The sequence below is a fragment of the Panulirus ornatus genome, chromosome 10 (genome assembly GCF_036320965.1).
Source record: "Panulirus ornatus isolate Po-2019 chromosome 10, ASM3632096v1, whole genome shotgun sequence".
Taxonomy (NCBI): domain Eukaryota; kingdom Metazoa; phylum Arthropoda; class Malacostraca; order Decapoda; family Palinuridae; genus Panulirus; species Panulirus ornatus.
In genome coordinates this window covers 52,971,726-52,994,781 of record NC_092233.1, presented here as the reverse complement: position 1 = coordinate 52,994,781, position 23,056 = coordinate 52,971,726, and the positions used below count along the sequence as shown (strand labels likewise).

Here is a 23,056-nt window from a genome sequence, read left to right as displayed (position 1 = left end):
CATAAGTATGATTTATATAATACTGGAATGCATGAACACATACAAACTTCATACTAAGATAGTATGGATATTTGTTTTACTTTCCTTAACCATCATAAGAACGAGTCTGGTCTGCTTCAATATTAAGACTAATGTGAACTAATGATGGAGGAGGATAGTGACTATGATGCTTTTCATTTATCTGATCATTTATTTTCGTACATGTCATTCTGCGAAACGGCAATGATATATAAAAATACAAAAAGTATATGTTCAAAGTCCTTCCTTATTGTATATCAATTTAAGTCAGGTTAATTGAAAAGGAAAAAAATACTTGTAATAAGAATTTTGATTAAAGTTAACTAACTTTAGCTGTTTAATAAAACCTTGAAACACTGCAGTGAAACAAGATGTGAACTATTACACCATCTGTATTTTTGTGCAGGTACGAGAAGCCAGGAGTGGGCATGTGGCAGCGAACGTGTGGGGGTGGATTTCCCTGTATCGTATGGCAGGCCTAACTGGGACTGAAGGCGACAGGTTTACTGCAGCAAAATATATTAATATTTCGCGGGATATTTTTCCTCCCCTCACTCCAGGAGCGGAACTTTCCATTCCCTGCCAACCCCATCCTCTTTCTAAACGACCGCTGCTCCATCCACACGGCCAGGGCTGTTCAGCGATGGTTTGCTGGCAGAGAGGACCTGCAGTTGCTCCAGTGGCCAAGCATGGGTTGCGATATGATCCCCAATGACAATATTTGGGCAAATATCGTCATCTGCTGTGAGCCAGAGAGGGAGCGGACACCAGAGGAACTTTTGGCCTACACTAGTCATCAATGGGAACTGTTCAGGAGCCAACCTCACCTCGTCCACAACCATGTGTCCTGTATGCCAGACAGATCAAGGGCTGTGATCGAGAATGGTGGCTGGACTCGCGACTAAGAAAGTAAACACGGGGAAAATCATACTAAGTTGTCTGGCTGCTGCTACGAACACTCCTGTATGTTGGAGTTTCATTTTAGCATTGCTGTCATTGGCCGACACCTGCCTACGTCAATTTTTTTCCCCAAATCAACATTTTATGATCCAAAGAGAAATTGCTGTAATATTTTCCTCTGGTAATGGCATTACAGCATACTATTGTGTAAGGAAAGACTTTGTAAATATTTTGATTATTCAAAACTAATTTTTCCACTCCATCCACCAACTGATTATCACTGGAGGCGTCAGTGTTAATAGGCAAGCTGGCAACTGTTTTTTTTTTTCTTCTTTTTTTTAGCTATGGCTATTTAAACTCTATTGCAGGTGGGAATAGTGTTGGAAATCGTGCGGTGCGCCTCATACCCCCACACCAATACCCCCCTCAGCAGTTTCCATTCTCTTATGGCCTATATTATCTTGAGACATAGAGCGGTAGATCGTGTGTTCCTCTATATACCCCACTTCCCTCAACTGCTCAGAGTGCTGTACTTTTCTCGCTTGAGCTACAAATATTTGAGCTTGAATATTTCAATCCTCACACTGTACTACTGTTCTACACTTACTAATAAGATGGTTTTACCCATTGTTTGTCAGTGGTAAGGAAGAAAATGTAAGTCTATGAAGAAAAATAGTAAAATTGCTGAGCAATTGCTGTTGACGGATTTGAAGGATGGACCACTCTGGCCTTTCCTTATCAGAAATTTTAGCTTTTTAACTTGTTTGCTGTTAGACAAACTATTTGGATGTTGTTTACTTTTAATTCACCTTTATCAAGAATAAACCTTATTACCTACCATTAACCTTGAATAGGGAGACTGTATTTGACCCTGCTGTATGCAACAATATACCATGATTATGGCTATGATATGTTCACACTACTGTGCAATGATGCACTTGTCTCGGGTAGGCCAAATGTATCATAATGGATTGCATGTTAATAGAACAACTGACCAAGCTTTCCACATTGTCTCTTAGGCGTACGTACGGTAGATTCCTATAACAAAGTTGAATTGTTATAGTAGAGTGAAGTAGATTTAAAAATGTTACGGTGAATCTCATTTCCAAGTGAGTCAGGACTTGTAATAATGGATTGTAATAATAATCTTACCAATTATTAACCAACAAGGATAATTTTGACTCGCTCGTGACCACCGCTCTGTTTTTAACATCTAACACAATTTCACTTAGTGATTGACGACCTCACGAAAACGATTGATAAATTTAGATACTCAGGCCAATTGAGAAATCAATAAACACAAAGTTAGAGATGTTATTTGATACAAGTTATCATACAGGAAAGGCTGAGGTTCTAATGGCAAATGGGGTTTACTTTTCTTCAAGCTCCAGCACTCTAGGAAATGCAGATTTCAAAATATTACTTGCAGTTCCCTTAAAACTTGGCTTCCATAGGGATAATCAGCTGGGGTCATGACTGCTATTTATTCACAAGGAACACCTGAGAGTGGTTCAGTGTTAAAGCTCAAACGAACACACCGCTACAGTGACCCGGGCGATCAACCATATCATTTAATCTATTGAGCCATGATGATGAGCTTGTAACTGACAGTGTGGGAAGCTCATTAGGTGTATGGGGCACTGCAAAAGTTGTTGGACAAATGAAGAGGATGCAACAGTGATGAAATAACTGCTACAGTGTGTCGTGTTGGTGAGGTTGTTGCAGTGATAGTGGTCACTGCGTACACAGGCATATACTAGCTGGTTATTATGGATGATCAAGGTGAAAAGGATTACAATTTCGAGGATTACGTAAACTGTAATCAAGTTTCTCATTAGTTAAAGTCAACCTGTCGTAGAGAGATCAACTCCCTATCATTCTTATCCTTCGAATTGGTAGCAGCATTTCAAAGTTTCCAAATGAAGAGAGAAACATGCATGAACATGACAAGAGAGAGAGAGAGAGAGAGAGAGAGAGAGAGAGAGAGAGAGAGAGAGAGAGAGAGAGGCAGACGGAGGAGAAATTTGATGTCATGTGCCAAAGTATTTCTAAACTGTAGATAACAGCAAATTACGTATAATAGTTAATACTTGTCACACGTCATTATGTTTTGCTCTCGTAATGATTACCTATACCTTCGTTCAGTACTACGTTGCAGACATGATATTGTCGTAATCAGAAGTAGCAGTCATTGGAATCGATTCTATTTTTTTGAGGAATCATAATCACAATTGTCTCCAAACCCGGAGTAATTGTAATCGTGATTACATTATGATTACTTGCCAGCTGTGGAGCTCAAGTTTATGCTTTCCACTGAAAATAGTAAATTTGAGGAAAAATGAAAAATGGAAAAGGTCTATACTAAGATTGTGGGAGTGACTTAACTATTAAGATTATATTAAAAAGTACACAAGAAAAGTGTATAATCCAAGCAGAGGACGGAGGAGCTGAGGGGACGACGAGAAATGATTACATTCAGTTGGGCCCGGCAGCAGCTGGCCAACCAGATATTGCAGGTGCAAAAATATGGTGTTTTTTGTTGTACAAGTTGCACTGAATCTAGCTATAGCCTTGTGGTTTTGGCATTATCTTGAAGATACTAACTTTCCTTTCATTTTATGCCTGCGACCTTCAGATGTTTCTCGTATAAGACCACAAGCAGACCAACGTTATGACTACGCCTTATCATGTTTCTCAATAGCTGTCCTGATGGCTTGTGCAACGTTCCAAGGGTCTTGATATCTGTCCACAAACTGGAAAAAAAAAAGAAAGAAAAAGAAGAGAATGATCTTACTTGCTTTCATTATGGTTTTGACAATAGAGATTTAAACATGGGTAACTTCTTGTCATATGTGTCTTTATAGGCAAAAGGTTTATTTACTGTTTACGAATGGGGTTTACATAAAAATATCGGTACAGGCTCAGTCACTGCATGCTTGTCATGTTATGCGAGGTGAAGAATTCTGATAATCAGAAGTAATCATGAAGTTTATCAATAACAACAACCTTCTTTACTGTAGTAGCATTTCACGTGAGTAGGAATCAATATTTGCTTTTTAGCTATAAAGATGCCACTGATATTTTCTGTTACTAGTTACGTGGTAAAACCAAAGCTTATCTAACATTGTATTGAAGTGGGTGCTGTCCAGCATATATATTAATGAGGGAAGAGATGATTTGATGCTAACCTTCACCATCTCATATAAATCATCCTTATTATCACTTATATTCAGTTACGTGCACACTTACACTATCATCTGCCAATATGTTGATATTTCTGGTAGGGAATATGGTAAACTGATTGTTCCTGTAACTATGGAACCACAATTCCATATTGCATCGTGAGCTGTGGCTGAAAACTGATCCCATATGTGGGATCATTTCCAATGTGGTAGTAACCTAGTTACCTGAAGACGTGTCTTAAGTTACATCAGCACAGCCTACAAATGATGAGACCACTTTGACGTGCATGTCTACCGCAAGGCTTCTCCAGACATCTTAAGAGGCTGTTGACAATAGGAGGATCAAAAGCTTCCACGCTGCCTGAAGACGGTTCTTCATATTTGAGTCAAAGTAAAGTGGCAGCAGGATGAAATTTTGGCTACTTGAAAACTACATTTCTTTTTATTTCTTTTTATCTTATTTCATCTAAGGCAGCACGATAGCCAAATGCTCAAATCAAGGCCATCTCATTAACTATATATATATATATATATATATATATATATATATATATATATATATATATATATATATATATGTATATATATGTATGTGTGTGTGTGTGTGTGTATGTGCATATGTGTGTGTGTGTGTGTGTGTGTGTATATGTATATATATATGTATATTATCCCTGGGGATAGGGGTGAAAGAATACTTCCCACGTATTCCTCGCGTGTCGTAGAAAGCGACTAGAGGGGACGGGAGCGGGGGGCCGGAAATCCTCCCCTCCTTGTATTAACTTTCTAAAATGGGAAACAGAAGAAGGAGTCACGCGGGGAGTGATCATCCTCCTCGAAGGCTCAGAGTGGGGTGCCTAAATGTGTGTGGATGTAACCAAGATGTGAAAAAGGGAGAGATAGGTAGTATGTTTGAGGAAAGGAACCTGGATGTTTTGGCTCTGAGTGAAACGAAGCTCAAGGGTAAAGGGGAAGAGTGGTTTGGAAATGTCTGGGGAGTGAAGTCAGGGGTTAGTGAGAGGACAAGAGCAAGGGAAGGAGTAGCAATACTCCTGAAACAGGAGTTGTGGGAGTATGTGATAGAATGTAAGAAAGTAAATTCTCGATTAATATGGGTAAAATTGAAAGTTGATGGAGAGAGGTGGGTGATTATTGGTGCATATGCACCTGGGCATGAGAAGAAAGATCATGAGAGGCAAGTGTTTTGGGAGCAGCTAAATGAGTGTGTTAGCGGTTTTGATGCACGAGACCGGGTTATAGTGATGGGTGATTTGAATGCAAAGGTGAGTAATGTGGCAGTTGAGGGAATAATTGGTATGCATGGGGTGTTCAGTGTTGTAAATGGAAATGGTGAAGAGCTTGTAGATTTATGTGCTGAAAAAGGACTGATGATTGGGAATACCTGGTTTAAAAAGCGAGATATACATAAGTATACTTATGTAAGTAGGAGAGATGGCCAGAGAGCGTTATTGGATTACGTGTTAATTGACAGGCGTGCGAAAGAGAGACTTTTGGATGTTAATGTGCTGAGAGGTGCAACTGGAGGGATGTCTGATCATTATCTTGTGGAGGCTAAGGTGAAGATTAGTATGGGTTTTCAGAAAAGAGGAGTGAATGTTGGGGTGAAGAAGGTGGTGAGAGTAAGTGAGCTTGGGAAGGAGACCTGTGTGGGGAAGTACCAGGAGAGACTGTGTACAGAATGGAAAAAGGTGAGAACAATGGAAGTAAGGGGAGTCGGGGAGGAATGGGATGTATTTAGGGAATCAGTGATGGATTGCGCAAAAGATGCTTGTGGCATGAGAAGAGTGGGAGGTGGGCTGTTTAGAAAGGGTAGTGTGTGGTGGGATGAAGAAGTAAGAGTATTAGTGAAAGAGAAGAGAGAGGCATTTGGACGATTTTTGCAGGGAAAAAATGCAATTGAGTGGGAGAAGTATAAAAGAAAGAGACAGGAGGTCAAGAGAAAGGTGCAAGAGGTGAAAAAAAGGGCAAATGAGAGTTGGGGTGAGAGACTATCAGTAAATTTTAGGGAGAATAAAAAGATGTTCTGGAAGGAGGTAAATAGGGTGCGTAAGACAAGGGAGCAAATGGGAACTTCAGTGAAGGGCGTAAATGGGGAGGTGATAACAAGTAGCGGTGATGTGAGAAGGAGATGGAATGAGTATTTTGAAGGTTTGTTGAATGTGTCTGATGACAGAGTGGCAGATATAGGGTGTTTTGGTCGAGGTGGTGTGCAAAGTGAGAGGGTTAGGGAAAATGATTTGGTAAACAGAGAAGAGGTAGTAAAAGCTTTGCGGAAGATGAAAGCCGGCAAGGCAGCAGGTTTGGATGGTATTGCAGTGGAATTTATTAAGAAAGGGGGTGACTGTATTGTTGACTGGTTGGTAAGGTTATTTAATGTATGTATGACTCATGGTGAGGTGCCTGAGGATTGGCGGAATGCGTGCATAGTGCCATTGTACAAAGGCAAAGGGGATAAGAGTGAGTGCTCAAATTACAGAGGTATAAGTTTGTTGAGTATTCCTGGTAAATTATATGGGAGGGTATTGATTGAGAGGGTGAAGGCATGTACAGAGCATCAGATTGGGGAAGAGCAGTGCGGTTTCAGAAGTGGTAGAGGATGTGTGGATCAGGTGTTTGCTTTGAAGAATGTATGTGAGAAATACTTAGAAAAGCAAAGGGATTTGTATGTAGCATTTATGGATCTGGAGAAGGCATATGATAGAGTTGATAGAGATGCTCTGTGGAAGGTATTAAGAATATATGGTGTGGGAGACAAGTTGTTAGAAGCAGTGAAAAGTTTTTATCGAGGATGTAAGGCATGTGTACGTGTAGGAAGAGAGGAAAGTGATTGGTTCTCAGTGAATGTAGGTTTGCGGCAGGGGTGTGTGATGTCTCCATGGTTGTTTAATTTGTTTATGGATGGGGTTGTAAAGGAGGTAAATGCAAGAGTCCTGGAAAGAGGGGCAAGTATGAAGTCTGTTGGGGATGAGAGAGCTTGGGAAGTGAGTCAGTTGTTGTTCGCTGATGATACAGCGCTGGTGGCTGATTCATGTGAGAAACTGCAGAAGCTGGTGACTGAGTTTGGTAAAGTGTGTGGAAGAAGAAAGTTGAGAGTAAATGTGAATAAGAGCAAGGTTATTAGGTACAGTAGGGGTGAGGGTCAAGTCAATTGGGAGGTGAGTTTGAATGGAGAAAAACTGGAGGAAGTGAAGTGTTTTAGATATCTGGGAGTGGATCTGTCAGCGGATGGAACCATGGAAGCGGAAGTGGATCATAGGGTGGGGGAGGGGGCGAAAATTTTGGGAGCCTTGAAAAATGTGTGGAAGTCGAGAACATTATCTCGGAAAGCAAAAATGGGTATGTTTGAGGGAATAGTGGTACCAACAATGCTGTATGGTTGCGAGGCGTGGGCTATGGATAGAGATGTGCGCAGGAGGATGGATGTGCTGGAAATGAGATGTTTGAGGACAATGTGTGGTGTGAGGTGGTTTGAGCGAGTAAGTAACGTAAGGGTAAGAGAGATGTGTGGAAATAAAAAGAGCGTGGTTGAGAGAGCAGAAGAGGGTGTTTTGAAATGGTTTGGGCACATGGAGAGAATGAGTGAGGAGAGATTGACCAAGAGGATATATGTGTCGGAGGTGGAGGGAACGAGGAGAAGAGGGAGACCAAATTGGAGGTGGAAAGATGGAGTGAAAAAGATTTTGTGTGATCGGGGCCTGAACATGCAGGAGGGTGAAAGGAGGGCAAGAAATAGAGTGAATTGGAGTCATGTGGTATACAGGGGTTGACGTGCTGTCAGTGGATTGAAGCAAGGCATGTGAAGCGTCTGGGGTAAACCATGGAAAGCGGTGTAGGTATGTATATTTGCGTGTGTGGACGTGTGTATGTACATGTGTATGGGGGGGGGGGGGCCATTTCTTTCGTCTGTTTCCTTGCGCTACCTCGCAAACGCGGGAGACAGCGACAAAGTATAAAAAAAAAAATATATATATATATATATATATATATATATATATATATATATATATATATATATATATATATATATATATATTTATATATATATATATATATATATATATATATATATATATATATATATATATATATATATATATATATATATATATATATATCGGAAAAGAATCACAATTTTGCGCGTGATCAAGTATATTCCTAGGAGTCCACGGGGAAAATGAAACACGATAAGTTCCCAAGTGCACTTTCGTGCAATAATCACATCATCAGGGGAGACACAAGAGAGAAATATAACAGTCATTTGATATACAACGAAGAGACGTAGCTAGGACGCCATTTGGTAAACTTGAGATTGTCCAAGATAGACAACGAGCGTATCATAAACTTATCATTTTACAAATTTTATCAACAATAGAATTATCCAATTTGTATAGACCATCACTAATATTAAGATTATAATTCTTTGTGTATTTGATAATGGGAGATTCAATGACATTTCTCGTGGTAACAGAGTTAGAGTTAATAATTGAGATGGCATCACTCCAGTCAATACAATGATCACAGTTTTTAACGTGATTAAACAAGGCATTTGATTCTTCTCCCGTTCTTATACTATATGTTTACTGCTGAAGTCTAACAGAAAGATCTTACCAGTCTGCCCAACATAAAACTTATCACAATTTCTACGTGGCACTTTATAGATCCATCCAGGAGAATTTTCTGGTGAATTCCTGATTTAGATATTCTTTATAGTATCATTGTTGCTGAAGGCAACATTTACATTAAAGGATTTAAGGAACATGGGAAGTAAAGTAAAATCATTATTAAGAGGGAACTTTACAAGATTCTTGGTGTCAATGGAAGGTTTGGGCTCAACTCTATAAAATCATTTCTTTGCTAACTTAAGGAATTTATCAATGAAAGATCTAGGGTACTTAAACTTAGATCCAATAGAATATATCTTCTCAAACTCATCATCAATAAACTCTGGACTGCAAATATATAGTGCCCTAAGGAACATAGATTGAAATGATGATAACTGAACTCTGTCATGTTGAGTAATAATGGATATATGAGCATACATTGGTAGGCTTTCTGTATATGCTAAACTTAAACTTGTTTCCTTGCCTATGGATCATGCAATCTAAAAAGGATAACATACCATCATTTTCATTTTATACAGTAAATTTGATGAAAGGTACTAAATTTTCAAGTATGGGGAGAAATATTTGTAAATTTTCATTTGTTGGCCAAACACAAAGAACATCATCTACATACCTAAACCAAATTGCATTAGAAGGTAAGATATCCTTTAGTAATTGTTTCAAAAATTCGATATAAAGATAAATTACTACAGGTGAGAGAGGGTTATCCATTGCCATACCAAATTTTTGAGCATAATAGACTCCATTGAATTAAAATACACAGTCTTTTATACATAATTTTATCAGTTCAGTGAAAACAGACTTTGAAACAGGTAAATGAATATCATCCAAGACATCAAATAAATATTCTAAAAGGTCATCAACTGGAACTTTTGTGAAAAGTGTGGTAACATCAAAGCTAACAAGTTTGAAATCAAAATTAACATTGATATTGTTTAGCTTGTTGACTAAATCTACATTGTTCATGATATTAGAATTTGATACCTTACCCACTAAAGGGCTTATAAAGAAACTAACCATTTAGACAATTTATATGTGATGGAGCCTACTGAACTCACTATAGGTCTTGCTGGAAAATTTTATGTTTTAATAAGTCCATACATATATGGCAATGAAGGGACAAACATGACAGACTTGACAAGAGAATCATTACCTTTCAACAACAAGTTCAGTTCTTTATTGAAATGGGAATTAACTGCTTCTAGAGGATTCTTATTGAGTTTAGAATATGTTGTGTCATCATTAAAAAGATAATTCATCTTAGATAAATAATCACTATTGTCCAAAATCACAACAGTGTTAGCCTTATCCGCTTTAGTAATATGTATATCATTGTCTTTTCTTTAAGGTGTCAATAGCTATTATGAATCTTTTAGGGCAATTAGGTTCCACTGGTTTTGACAAACTGGCATACACTTAACCCTTACAGACATCAATTTCATCATTAGTTAAATTACTGTATTTCTCTAAATTGCAAAAAGACTATGACATCAACACAGCTGGCTTCCCTGTTAGAGCACACAAAACTTAATCCATAGCCTAAAACACAAGGAATCCTTATCTAGCTGTTTATTGGACAGGTTTATCACAAAAGAAGAGTTTGTGTTCTTAGTCCAGTCGCTGTTTTTGATAAGATGGTCCATCTTACAATTTAGTGTCATTTGTAGCCTATTGCGTTCATTCCTTAATCCATTATAGCAATAGTCCAACATCCGCTTCTTCCAATATGTCGGTATAGCCATTTGAAAGGTACGTTTCTTCTCTCTTGTAATCCGAAAAGCCTCCTCCAAGATAGAAGAAACGTGCCATTCAAATATATATATATATATATATATATATATATATATATATATATATATATATTTTTTTTTTTATTTTTTTATTATACTTTGTCGCGACAGCGACAAAGTATAAAAAAAAAAAAAAAAAAAAAAAAAAAAAAAAAAAAAAAACTTTGTCGCTGTCTCCCGCGTTTGCGAGGTAGCGCAAGGAAACAGACGAAAGAAATGCCCCCCCCCCCATACACATGTATAGACATACGTCCACACACGCAAATATACATACCTACCCAGCTTTCCATGGTTTACCCCAGACGCTTCACATGCCCTGCTTCAATCCACTGACAGCACGTCAACCCCGGTATACCACATCGCTCCAATTCACTCTATTCCTTGCCCTCCTTTCACCCTCCTGCATGTTCAGGCCCCGATCACACAAAATCTTTTTCACTCCATCTTTCCACCTCCAATTTGGTCTCCCTCTTCTCCTTGTTCCCTCCACCTCCGACACATATATCCTCTTGGTCAATCTTTCCTCACTCATCCTCTCCATGTGCCCAAACCACTTCAAAACACCCTCTTCTGCTCTCTCAACCACGCTCTTTTTATTTCCACACATCTCTCTTACCCTTACGTTACTCACTCGATCAAACCACTTCACACCACACATTGTCCTCAAACATCTCATTTCCAGCACATCCATCCTCCTGCGCACAACTCTATCCATAGCCCACGCCTCGCAACCATACAACATTGTTGGAACCACTATTCCTTCAAACATACCCATTTTTGCTTTCCGAGATAATGTTCTCGACTTCCACACATTCTTCAAGGCCCCCAGGATTTTCGCCCCCTCCCCCACCCTATGATCCACTTCCGCTTCCATGGTTCCATCCGCTGCCAGATCCACTCCCAGATATCTAGGAGTGGATATATATATATATAGTTAATGTATTCCAGGGAAATTATATGGGAGGGTATTGATTGAGAGGGTGAAGGCATGTATAGAGCATCAGACTGGGGAAGAGCAGTGTGGTTTCAGAAGTGGTAGAGGATGTGTGGATCGGGTGTTTGCTTTGAAGAATGTATGTGAAAATACTTAGAAAAGCTTCCTTGCGCTACCTCGCTAACGCGGGAGACAGCGACAAAGTATAATAATAAAAAATGAATATATATTTGTGTAATTGAAAAAGACAGCATATTCAGAGTTATTAATCTTCTTTCTTACGTTCTCTAATATTCTCATTATTCTGCCATTAGGTGGGTGATCAAACACCAGTTGTCCAAAGTTATCCATCTATTTCAATCAAGCTTTCGCCTTGACCGAGACATCATCAGGAATCTACAGAATACCTTGTAAAAGCAGTAACATGTTTTATATCAGGCTGACTGGCAAGGATCCTAAAGTTAGACTTAAGCAAAATATATGTAGTATAAGAACAGGACAAGAATAAAATTCCTTGATTAATGATATGGAAAATTATGACCATCGTATTGATTGGAGTGATGCTGATAAAGTGATCATCTGTAACTCCTCAACCAAGAGAAATGTCACTGAATTTTCTCGTATCAAATACACAAAGAATTGGAAAACTAATATTAGTGAAGGTCTATACAAACTGGATAGTTTTGTCGAGGGCAGAATTTTTAGATGGTTCCCTGTCTTATCCACACAATAGAATTCTATGACGGGCATGATGCCAAACCCGACACCGCAAACCGGAGACACTGGTTTACGAACAGAGTCTGAACTCAGCGTCTTCTTTGTATATAAACTAAGTCTTCTATCTCATTCTTTTATCTCCCCTGACGATGTGATCATTACACGAAACTGCACCCATCGTATTTCATTTTCCTCGTGGTTATCAACGTGTATATATATATATATATATATATATATATATATATATATATATATATATATATATATATATATATATATATATATATATATTGCATATGGACGGGCACTTTCCAAGAACAAATAAATCCCACTAACAGAAAAGACTCGAACAGACTCGAAACCTTTGCGTGGTAGTTGGGAACGCTAACCACTCGGCTATGATCGCCTCTTATGGGAAAATGACTGTTTGTCTTCAAGTAATCAAATACCCTTCGTCTCACCTCTCTGAGTTACGGGGTCTACACCGGTTAAATCCCACCAGGCTCACATTATCAGCAGCGAGCATTTTACAGAACCTTACCGGTAAACGTGGAGGTATATGAACAGGATCATAGTGCATATGAACACGCACTTTCACAGAACACATTATACTCTCCAACAGCAAGGACTCGAACCAAGGACTTTTGCATGGTGGTTGGGAACGCTATCAGTTCGGTTATGATTGCTCTTAATAGGGTAATTGAAATTCGATTATAAGTAATCGAATACCTTTCTTGTAACATCCATGATCAACGGGGTCTACGCTGGTAAAATCCCATCAGGCTCACATTACCAGCAATTATCATTTTACAGAACCTTACTGTACAAACATGAATACGAATATAATTCACACTCAGTCTCCAGCTGTCATGTGTAACGCACCGAAACCGCAGCTCCTTATCCACATCCAGGCCCCACAGACTTTTCCATGGTTTACCCCAAACGTTTCACATGCCCTGGTTCAATCCAACCAGAGCACGTCGACACCGGTAGACCACATCGTTCCAATTCACTCCATTCCTTGCACGCCTCTCACCCTCCTGTATGTTCTGTCTCCGATCGCTCAAAATCTTTTTCACTCCATCCTTCCACCTCCAGTTTGGTGACCCGCTTGTCATTGTTCCCTCCACCTCTGACACATATGTCCTCTTTGTCAACCTTTCCTCACTCATTCTCTTCACATGTCCAAACCATTTCAACACACCTTCTTCTACTCTCATCCACTCTCTCTGGCTAACTAAAGACGTGCAGTTCATCTACTTGGCTACTTAATGACGTCACTTACTGAGCCTAGAGCATCCTAGTGGTACGCAATAGCGCGCACAAACTGTTTAGCTTACCATAACCCCTATAATATCTGGACCGCCCCTTACCATCCTCCAACACTTAAAAAAGGTGTAATAGTTGCTTACCAGGAAGATCTCGTAAGAGGTGTAGTCTGTTCTTGGAGAGGTGCAGTCGCCTCGGGAGATGAGTCTGGCTATCACTGGAATGCGACCGAGCCTAGCGGCCCCTGAGTCGCCCTCCGCCGGGTACGAAGCCGAAAACCTGAACATGATACACACTCTTGTAGTGCATTTACCCCTAACATACCTCAGTGTTTACCAAGTACACTCGTCCCCTACAAAGCTGAGTGTTTGTATTGTTAGTTCTGTACTATAAGTTTGTAATGGTTGCTCGAGACTCAAACAAGATCAAGTAGCTGTGGCAGTAGGTGGACGCTTAACCTACAAAACGTTGTGTTTCCTTTGTATCAACAGAGGTGACTCTTGGTGGCAGTATCATTTCCCTCAGCCCCAAGTAGATACGAGTTTATGTTGGTTGCTCTGCTCTCATATTTAACAGAGGTTAATGTATATACCAGTAGCTCTATTCGTGTCATGTATCATTGGAAAGCTGGGGGGGCCTTTTACCTCTTACTCACAGCTCAAAGAGATGAATGCGTGAACTGATAACCTTTGATGGTAAACCTTATGTCCATACCGAATAATTCCGACTGTGTTGGGCAGTAGCATCGGCCTTGTCTTCCCTCCCTGACTTTGTTTCGTCATCCTCATTGGTCGGTCCATGGTCTTCATTGCTGATGGGTTAATCCGTCTCTCTTTCCCAATCAACAACGGTATCGCTCAAGGTTCTGCACTATGTCCTTTTTTTTTTTTATTATTATCAGTGATTTCCTTACTTCAGCATTCTTCGGCGTTCTTTAAGTCTGTTTCATTTTCTCATGTCCAATCGGAGTTTCGTATAGTAACGACTGCCTTTATCAACCCCGTGTTGGGTGGTTACTTTTGATTACTCAAAAATCCACTTTCTTCTTTGTTCTATTTCTGAAACTCCTCACGAATTTCCCATCTCATCCATGGCTCTAAACCTCCACTTCCCAAGACTTTCCCATCTCATTCATGGCTCTAAACCTCCACTGCCCAAGACTTCCCCATCTCATTCATGACTATAGCCTCCCGCTACCCAAAACTTTCCCATCTCATCCGTACTAACTAATCAACAACACATTCACCCCTTTGCACTCCATCGTTCCCCCTTCAATATGGTCTCCCGCTTCTCCTTGTTCCCTCCACCTCTGACACATATATCCTCCTTGTCAATCTTTCCTCACTCATTCTCTCCATGTGACCAAAACATTTCAATACACCCTCTTCTGTTCTCTCAACCACACTCTTTTTATTACCACACATCTCTCTTACCCTTCCATTACTTACTCGATCAAACCACCTCACACCACACATTGTCCTCAAACATTTAATTTCCAACACATCCACCCTCCTCCGCACAACCGTTACAACTTCTTGATCATCTGTGCACTGTGTATTGTTTTGCATGTGATCACTGAGGCACAGCTCCTTGATTATCTGTGCACTGTGTATTGTCTTGCATGTGATCACTGAGGCACAGCTCCTTTATTATCTGTGCACTGTGTATTGTCTTGCAAGTGATCACTGAGGCATAGCTCCTTGATTATCTGTGGACTGTGTATTGTCTTGCTTGTGATCATTAAGGCACAGCTCCTTGATTATCTCTGCACTGTGTATTGTCTTGCTTGTGATCATAAAGGCACAGCTCCTTGATTATCTGTGCACTGTGTATTGTCTTGCTTGTGATCACTGAGGCATAGCTCCTTGATTATCTGTGCACTGTGTATTGTCTTGCTTGTGATCATTAAGGCACAGCTCCTTGATTATCTGTGCACTGTGTATTGTCTTGCTTGTGATCACTGAGGCATAGCTCCTTGATTATCTGTGCACTGTGTATTGTCTTGCTTGTGATCATTAAGGCACAGCTCCTTGATTATCTGTGCACTGTGTATTGTCTTGCTTGTGATCACTGAGGCATAGCTCCTTGATTATCTGTGCACTGTGTATTGTCTTGCTTGTGATCATTAAGGCACAGCTCCTTGATTATCTGTGCACTGTGTATTGTCTTGCTTGTGACATAAAGGCACAGCTCCTTGATTATCTGTGCACTCCATATAGTCTTTTCCGCCCCCATCCACAGGGGTGCCTAATAATTTCGCTGCTTCATGCAGGAATAATATCAGTGATCGGTGTAAGGTGAACCCAGACCCTATACGGAGTTTTGAGCGCCTGCAGCGACACCGTTTCGTTGACCCTAATACGACTGGGTCTACAGTGGTAGCCATTTGCTGACCCTGAAGGACTGAAGGCCGTTTTTCTTAATTGCTCTGGTGGTATTGAAAAATATTGTTAGATGGCCTTTTACTCCCTTCGTCTAAGGCATTATTGACTTGGACAACCGGAGTGAGAGGCTTCGGAAACTGCTTTCAATAAAATGTACTCGGTGCTGCGGTGGCAGCCGTAATCTTAACTTTAATAGTGCTGTGCTGGAATTCCTACACCCACCCATGGTAGGGATGAGTGTTTATTATAGAAATTCAGAGCAGAGTTGATTGCCTGTGATGGCAAATCTTCCACTTGTCCTAAACACAGCTGGACGTATGAATACATCCACGCTGACAAATCTGGTGTAGCTGTGGTGTTAGCCTTTACTTACCCTTTACAAAGCTGAGTGTAGGTGTCGTGGTAGGCAGCTATAGAGAAGAAGATGAGGCGGTATAAATCTTCCCCGGGCGCCTCACTGAGAAACATTATTTCCATGTCCGCCTTTCCAGCCTGGATAATAGACATTAAAGATATGGTAACTGGAGCAAACACAAGAGGAAAGAGAAGGAACATCCTGCAGTGATGACATGGTAGCCGTTGCTGTAAACAATAAAGTGCAGCAAAAGTATAGAACTGGTGGTCATATGGATGATAGAAATTAAACTCAGGAAACACACGGGTGATAAGAGCGTAAATATCACAGGTATCAGAGTGAAGATCCAGTCCAGTGGAGGATACGTCAGACCTGGAAGTGATGTATTATGCTGTAGCGACCAGAGTCAAGACTCAGTTAAAAAGGAAATGCCTGAGTGAGGATAGAGTGGATGTTGGCACTGGAATGAGGACAGAGTTTAACAGATACACTAAAGTGAGGAAAGATGCATATTGTAAACACTTGAGCGAAGTCAGTTAAGAAAGAGGTAAATTCTATAGACGCCAAAGTGAAGACCGATTGAAATATAGGGAACACCAGCGAGATGGTAATTACTTCGGACGTCAGATTGAGAAGGTAAATATTAGAGTAACGGAATGAAGATTGGAAGTGTTAGGAACAACAGGAGGAAGTAGGGGAGGATTGATACTGTAGATATCGGGTTACGATCAAAACAGAAGAGACACCAGACTGTGGGGAGAGAATAAATTAAGCATATATTAAGCCTAGTCAGGCAGAATAAATACCAGGTTGGAAAACTTTAGATACTATAGACACTAAGTGAAGACTAAGTAAAAACGTTGAGGTAGATATCATTTATATGGGATGGTTTGAATAACTTCGGGCAGTATCTATCAATCACCCACAAAGCCTCAGTGTCTATGCAGATTACTCTGAGAATACATAGTGTTGAATACTATACTTCAAATTTCCCTGTCATAAGCCCACATAGCACGTGAGTATAAAAGTACAGCGTTAAATTTTCCTACGGACGAAAATCATTGCCACTCACTATTGTGGGGAAGGCCACAGCTCTGCCGTAGTGGACAGTTAGGCCCAGAGCGGTGTGGATTTCCAGCAGGGTGGCGAAGTAGTTCCTGCCGGTGGCATCGTAGTATCGTTGGCCAGCGGAACGGAGGTGCTCGTAGAAACCATAGTAGTGGTCGGGTGTCATCATGATGTGGATGTGCGGATGCAACTGTGACACACCAGCTTGGTAGAGCGAGTCCCATGTCAGACTTGGGTATCTGTGGTAGAGTATCGAGTGTGTGAGTTAGACAGTGAGTGCTTAGATATGTATGTTGGCACTGGTGACCGGATGATTTCCAGGTTTGGTGTCTTGAAACCAAAGGATAGGTAGTGTTTTGAGGTGTATTGACACTAATGAGTGGATGATATCCACGCTTGGTGTGTTGAAACCAAAGGGTAGGTAGTTCTCTGAGAGGATGTGTTGACACGAAAGAGCTGATGATGTTCAAGGTGAACATGTTCACATTCAAGAGCAGAGAATTCTTAAGGTGGGCTTTCTGAAGTTGAAGGATGCCTGATTTTCAAGTGAGTTTGTTTACAGTGGAAGACAAGTGGTGATCAGGGTGGGTAAGCTGACACAGAAAGGTGGTTGATGTGTAGGGCTTGTACGTTTGGAGACACGGAAAGACAAGTGATGCCCAGGTCGGCAGTGTTGACACTGTTGAAGATCAGGATGAGTATGGTGACGTCCAAGGACAATATATGATCAAGCTGGTTAATCTGACACTGAAGGTCAGTGTGGACATCACTGTACAGTTGAAGCCTAGTATTGATGTGCAAACAATGAACTTCAAAATGAATATTTTAACACACTTGGGCGGATGATGGCGAGGGTAAGTTTGTTGATACTGAGAGGTAGATGACATGTACAGTGGGCATACAGAGAGTGAAGAATGGGTGATACACAGAGTGAGTCTGTATACACAGAAGGGCAATGATGCTCAAGGTGGATGTGTTGACACTGAAGGTCGGGCAACGCCTCACCTACCGCGGTAGGTACTGACATTAGAATACGTTTAGTCTTACCATTGGTGTGTCGAGAGAAAGGCTTGTGATGCTGTGTAGACAGGGAAGGGCACATGCGTAATTTTCAGGTTGAGGATGTTGATCACTGTAAAGTAACTGATGCTGACGATAGGAATATCTACAGAAGTGATGCTGACATGGAAGTGGTACGATAATACTGAAATGTGGATAGATATTCTGAGCAGGTTTGATGAGTTGATGTTCTGGTTGGTTATGTTGACACTGAAGGCCATATGAAACTCAGACAAATCGTGTTGACACTGACGGAAGGGTACTACTCCTGATAGGAATGTTGACAGTAAAAGCCTGATGGTTCTCAGTGTAATAATGTTAACACGGAAGGAGTAAATGACCACCACTTTTTGATGGATTGTGTTCTTGATTACAATGTTGACTCTGATAAGGTGATGAAGGGTGTGTGATGTTCTAGGGTGGATAATGCTTTGGATAAGGGCAGTTATGTTGATAGTAATGGCTGGGTATGTTGACAGTGAAGGTCAGATGATGCTCGAGATAGTTATGGAGATAGTGATGGCTGGGTATGTTGAGAGTGAAAGTAGGGTGGTGCTCAGTGCATTTATGTTGATGGTGATGGTTGGGTATGTTGAGAATGAAGGCTGAGTGATGCTCAGGTAGTTATGTTGATGATGATGGCTTAGTATGTTGAGAGTGAAGGCTGGGTGATGCTTTAGGCTGTGCTAACTGATACTCAGTGTGGGTGTGATAACACTACTACAGGGTGATGTTCATGCTAAGTATGGTGATGATAAGGAAAGACGAAGCTTAGGGTAGGTATCTTAACAGGGGGCAGGTGATGCCTATGGTGGGTGTATTGATACAAGGGCTTGTGTTTTCAGGAAGTTTGTGTTGATATTGAAGAGCAGGTGATGTTCAGGTAAGGTGTCTTGATACCTAAGGGTGATTGATGCGTTGGTTATGGTGTCCTCACACTTGAGAGTGGATGGTGTATAGGTATTGTGCCTTGACACTTTAGGGTGGGGTGGCGCATAGGTAGAGCGTTTTGACACTTCAGGGTGAGTGGTGATAAGGTCGGTTGCTTTGATATTTCTGAGTGGTTGGTACTTAGGTAGATTGTCTTGACACTTCAGTGTTGGGTGGGGCTTAGGCTAGGTGTCGTGATACTTCAGAGTGGGTGGTAAATAAGTAGGGTGTCGTGACACTTCAGAGTGGGTGGTGCTCAAGTAGGCTATTCTGACTCCTCAGGTTGCATGGGGCTTATCTAATGTGTCTTGACACTTTCAGGGTGGGTTTGGCTTAGTTAGGATGTCTTGACACTTTCAGGGTGGGTTTAGCTTAGGCATGGTGTCTTGACACTTTCAGGGTGGGTTTAGCTTAGGCAGGGTGTCTTGACACTTTCAGGGTGGGTGGTGTTTAGGTAAGGTGTCTTGACACTTTCAGGGTAGTCAGTAGGTTACTACCCACCAGCTTTAGTGGTACTTAACAGGAAAGAATGCGGTTAAACATTAAGAAATGCACTGGAAGAATTATGATTCGTTGTCCACACACCAGAACAGTCCTTAGTACAGGGGAGAGACTAAGTGCACCTACCGCTACGGGTAGAATACTTGAAATCAATCCTATGCTAGAAATGGAACTTCGTAGCAATTCAGTTCACGGTCTCTCTACAGACCACATTAAGCATATATGTCATAGAACGAGGGAACGGAAATGGATCAAAAAGAAAAAAAAAACTCACCTGATAATGTTTTTAGTGCATTGGTTGTAGAAAATTGGAAAACAGTAGCATTTTCCCTCTCCTTCCAGATTACTCCCTTTGACTTCACCTTGCTATTCATTCACCCACGTAAGTGATAACTCACATTCTCCACCTTCGACTAATACTATGCTACTCAATATAGAAAAAGTAATGCCAGACCTAGATTAACATATCACAATGTATCTGTACTGATGCTCTCTCTCAACTTTGCCCATTGGTAAAAGATTAAAGGAAAATAAGTAAACAATTGGGCAACTATCCTACAAACTGAATTGTCTGCTATACTCATCGCTCTCGACCTTGTAGTAGCAATTACTACGATAGACAGCAAGCAAGATAGGCAAGATAGGCGGTGCATTATCGTCAAGGGATTCAAATCAAAGTGTACCTAAATCTCTCTCACGTAGGATTCAGGGAACATCATGATGATAGGAATGCTTTAGCTAAACTTGCACTTCGCAAAGAAGCTGTATTAAGAAACATTGGCTAGCCATACAAAAGGATTAGAATCGTAATCAGGAAGGAGCTAATGAATTTCTTTGAAGCAAAGAGATGAGTCGCAAATAGGAACTAAAAGAAATATATCCCATCACAAGGATATATGTAAAGGGAAACATGTAAAAGGAGAATGTAATGATGAGACTACACAAGTTACTGCTAAATTAAGGCTACATTATATGTACGGCAGGCGCTCTGACCTATATGAAGATGTTGCTTATGTAGATTTTAAAGCCTGTAGCTAGAGATATAGACACAAACTAGAACACTATGTCTTAGACTGAAAAAAAAAAGCCTATTATTGATAGGTCCAAACCTAAGCTGCAAGAAATGGCATAACACATTCTTAATAATAAGATTACCTGAAATTCTGAAATTGTCCACTTTTTTCATTTGGTCGATGTATCTACCATATGAAAGACACTGAGCTTATATAAGGAATCAACTAATCAATTTATGTAATGATTACTATCTCACCGGGTGTGTGACAAAGACCCTTTGTGACCAATGTGCTCATTAAGCCCTACTGCTCACGGAACTATCTTGGGGCGCACAGTAATGTAGGCGGAGATAGCGACGCAGCTCAAAATAATTCAACTTTTTGTACATCTTACACTTCATTATTTTCCATTCACGAAGTTTCCAGTGAACCTCCAGCTACTCTCGTCTGCACGACTGCTTCCAACATGAGCTACCACAATACCTTCCTCACCAAACTGTACTCCCAGATATGCAAACTTGCGCACAACTTGTTGTTCTTCACCATGCAAGCTAAGCTAGAACTCTGATCTTCCACGATTAGAAAAACAAATAGCGTCTTCGTTTCGCTGAGTTACCGTCTGTATCCGTTTACGTACCTAATGGAAACGGCTCGCTATATCATCTAGTTCTTCCGTTCTGGCTGATATCACAGCATTGTCTACCTCCAACAACTGTCGGAACTTACATTGTGTTCTCTGGAGATAAGTATTACGCAATAATGACCCCTCTCGCTCTCATCGCACGTATTGTCCCACTTATAGATACAACTGAGTCACCATAGTAACAATATACACACGACTCATTCTAACACCAATTTCAGACCTCTCACTTGTACTATAATGTACTCTTACACCTCTCACTCGTACTATAACGTGCTCTCACACCTCTTACTCGCCCTATCACCTACTCTTACACCTTTCTCTCTCCCTACCACCTTCTCTCACTCGTACCACAACGTACCCTCACACCTCTATCTCGGCCTACCACCTACTCTTACATCTCTCTTTCACTACCACCTACTATCACACCTCTCACTCGTACCACAATGTACCCTCACACCTCTATCTCGGCCTACCACCTACTCTTACATTTCTCTTTCACTTCCACCTACTATCACACCTCTCACTCGTACTACCATTTACTCTTACACTTCTAACTCGCACTACTGCCTACTATCACACCCCTCACTCGTACTACCATTTACTCTTACACTTCTAACTCGTACCACCGCCTACTTTCACACCTCTCAATCGTACTGCCACTCCAGTCTCATACATCCAATTGTACTATCACCTACACTCATACCTCTCACCCGCACTACCACCTACACTCGCACCTCTCATTTGCACCACTACCTACACTCATACCTTTCACTCGCACTACCCCCTACACCCGCTCTTCTCACTCGTACCACCACCTACACTCATACCTCTCACTCGTACTACCACCTACACTCGCTCCTCTCACTCGTACCACCACCACCTTCACTCACATCTCTCACTCGTACCACAACTTACACACATCTCTCACTCCTTCCAGTTCAAAAGCTCGTAGTAGCATTTACAAGTCTTCATGCCAGCAGTGCAGGGTCGGTATTCCTAGAGCACCATCCGTTCATTGTATCATATGACTTCTAAAGCTAACATTGCATAAGACTTTCTTGTTTCTCCCTGTATCACCATTATTAGTCTAAATAAAAATATCTGGTAGACACACTCGCTTCCCTTCGTAAAGCCACTGATTTTTATACATTCTACCAACTGTTCCTATAAACATCTTACAGATGTACTCCGCTTTCCTTTGGACAGTAGAATGATCACCTTCTTTTAGGCATCAGGCACCTGGCTACTGTGACTTGCCTCCATACACACTTTACATATCAGTCCCACAGCAGTTTCACCTTCACTCTTCACCATCTTGCTCACCATTTCACTATTATACCCCCACTTGCTCACCATTCCACCTATATCCCCCACTCGCTCATTATTCCGCTTATACCCCCATTTACTCACCATTCCACTTATACCCCTACTTGTTCACCATTCCACCTATACCCTCACTTGCTCACCATTCCACCTATACCCCCACCTCCTCCATTCGATAAGATCATAAAGGGTAGCAGGGTTGCAATTCTACGTTCGGGAGATAAGCGTCCTTTTATCTCTTGTTAACCCGGGGAGCTGGCTCCAAGATCCCCGTTGTGCGAATGTTCACCACAAGATTGGCATACGGTCCAGGGCGAAAGCAGTGCACTT

General features: G+C 41.0%; 1 protein-coding gene across 1 annotated transcript in view; it reads right to left on the bottom strand.

Annotated features, from left to right (window-relative positions):
* Positions 1-170: 170 nt before the first annotated feature.
* The window catches only part of LOC139750944 (uncharacterized), a 45,070-nt gene continuing 22,184 nt past the window's right edge, over positions 171-23,056 (bottom strand). Inside the window, exons 6-9 of the mRNA XM_071665867.1 lie at positions 17,262-17,496; positions 16,208-16,326; positions 13,594-13,729; positions 171-3,671 (exon numbers count right to left, since the gene is read on the bottom strand). Coding sequence (XP_071521968.1) covers positions 3,594-3,671; positions 13,594-13,729; positions 16,208-16,326; positions 17,262-17,496 — 568 coding nt within the window. The 3' untranslated portion in view covers positions 171-3,593. The remainder of the gene's footprint in view (positions 3,672-13,593; positions 13,730-16,207; positions 16,327-17,261; positions 17,497-23,056) is intronic.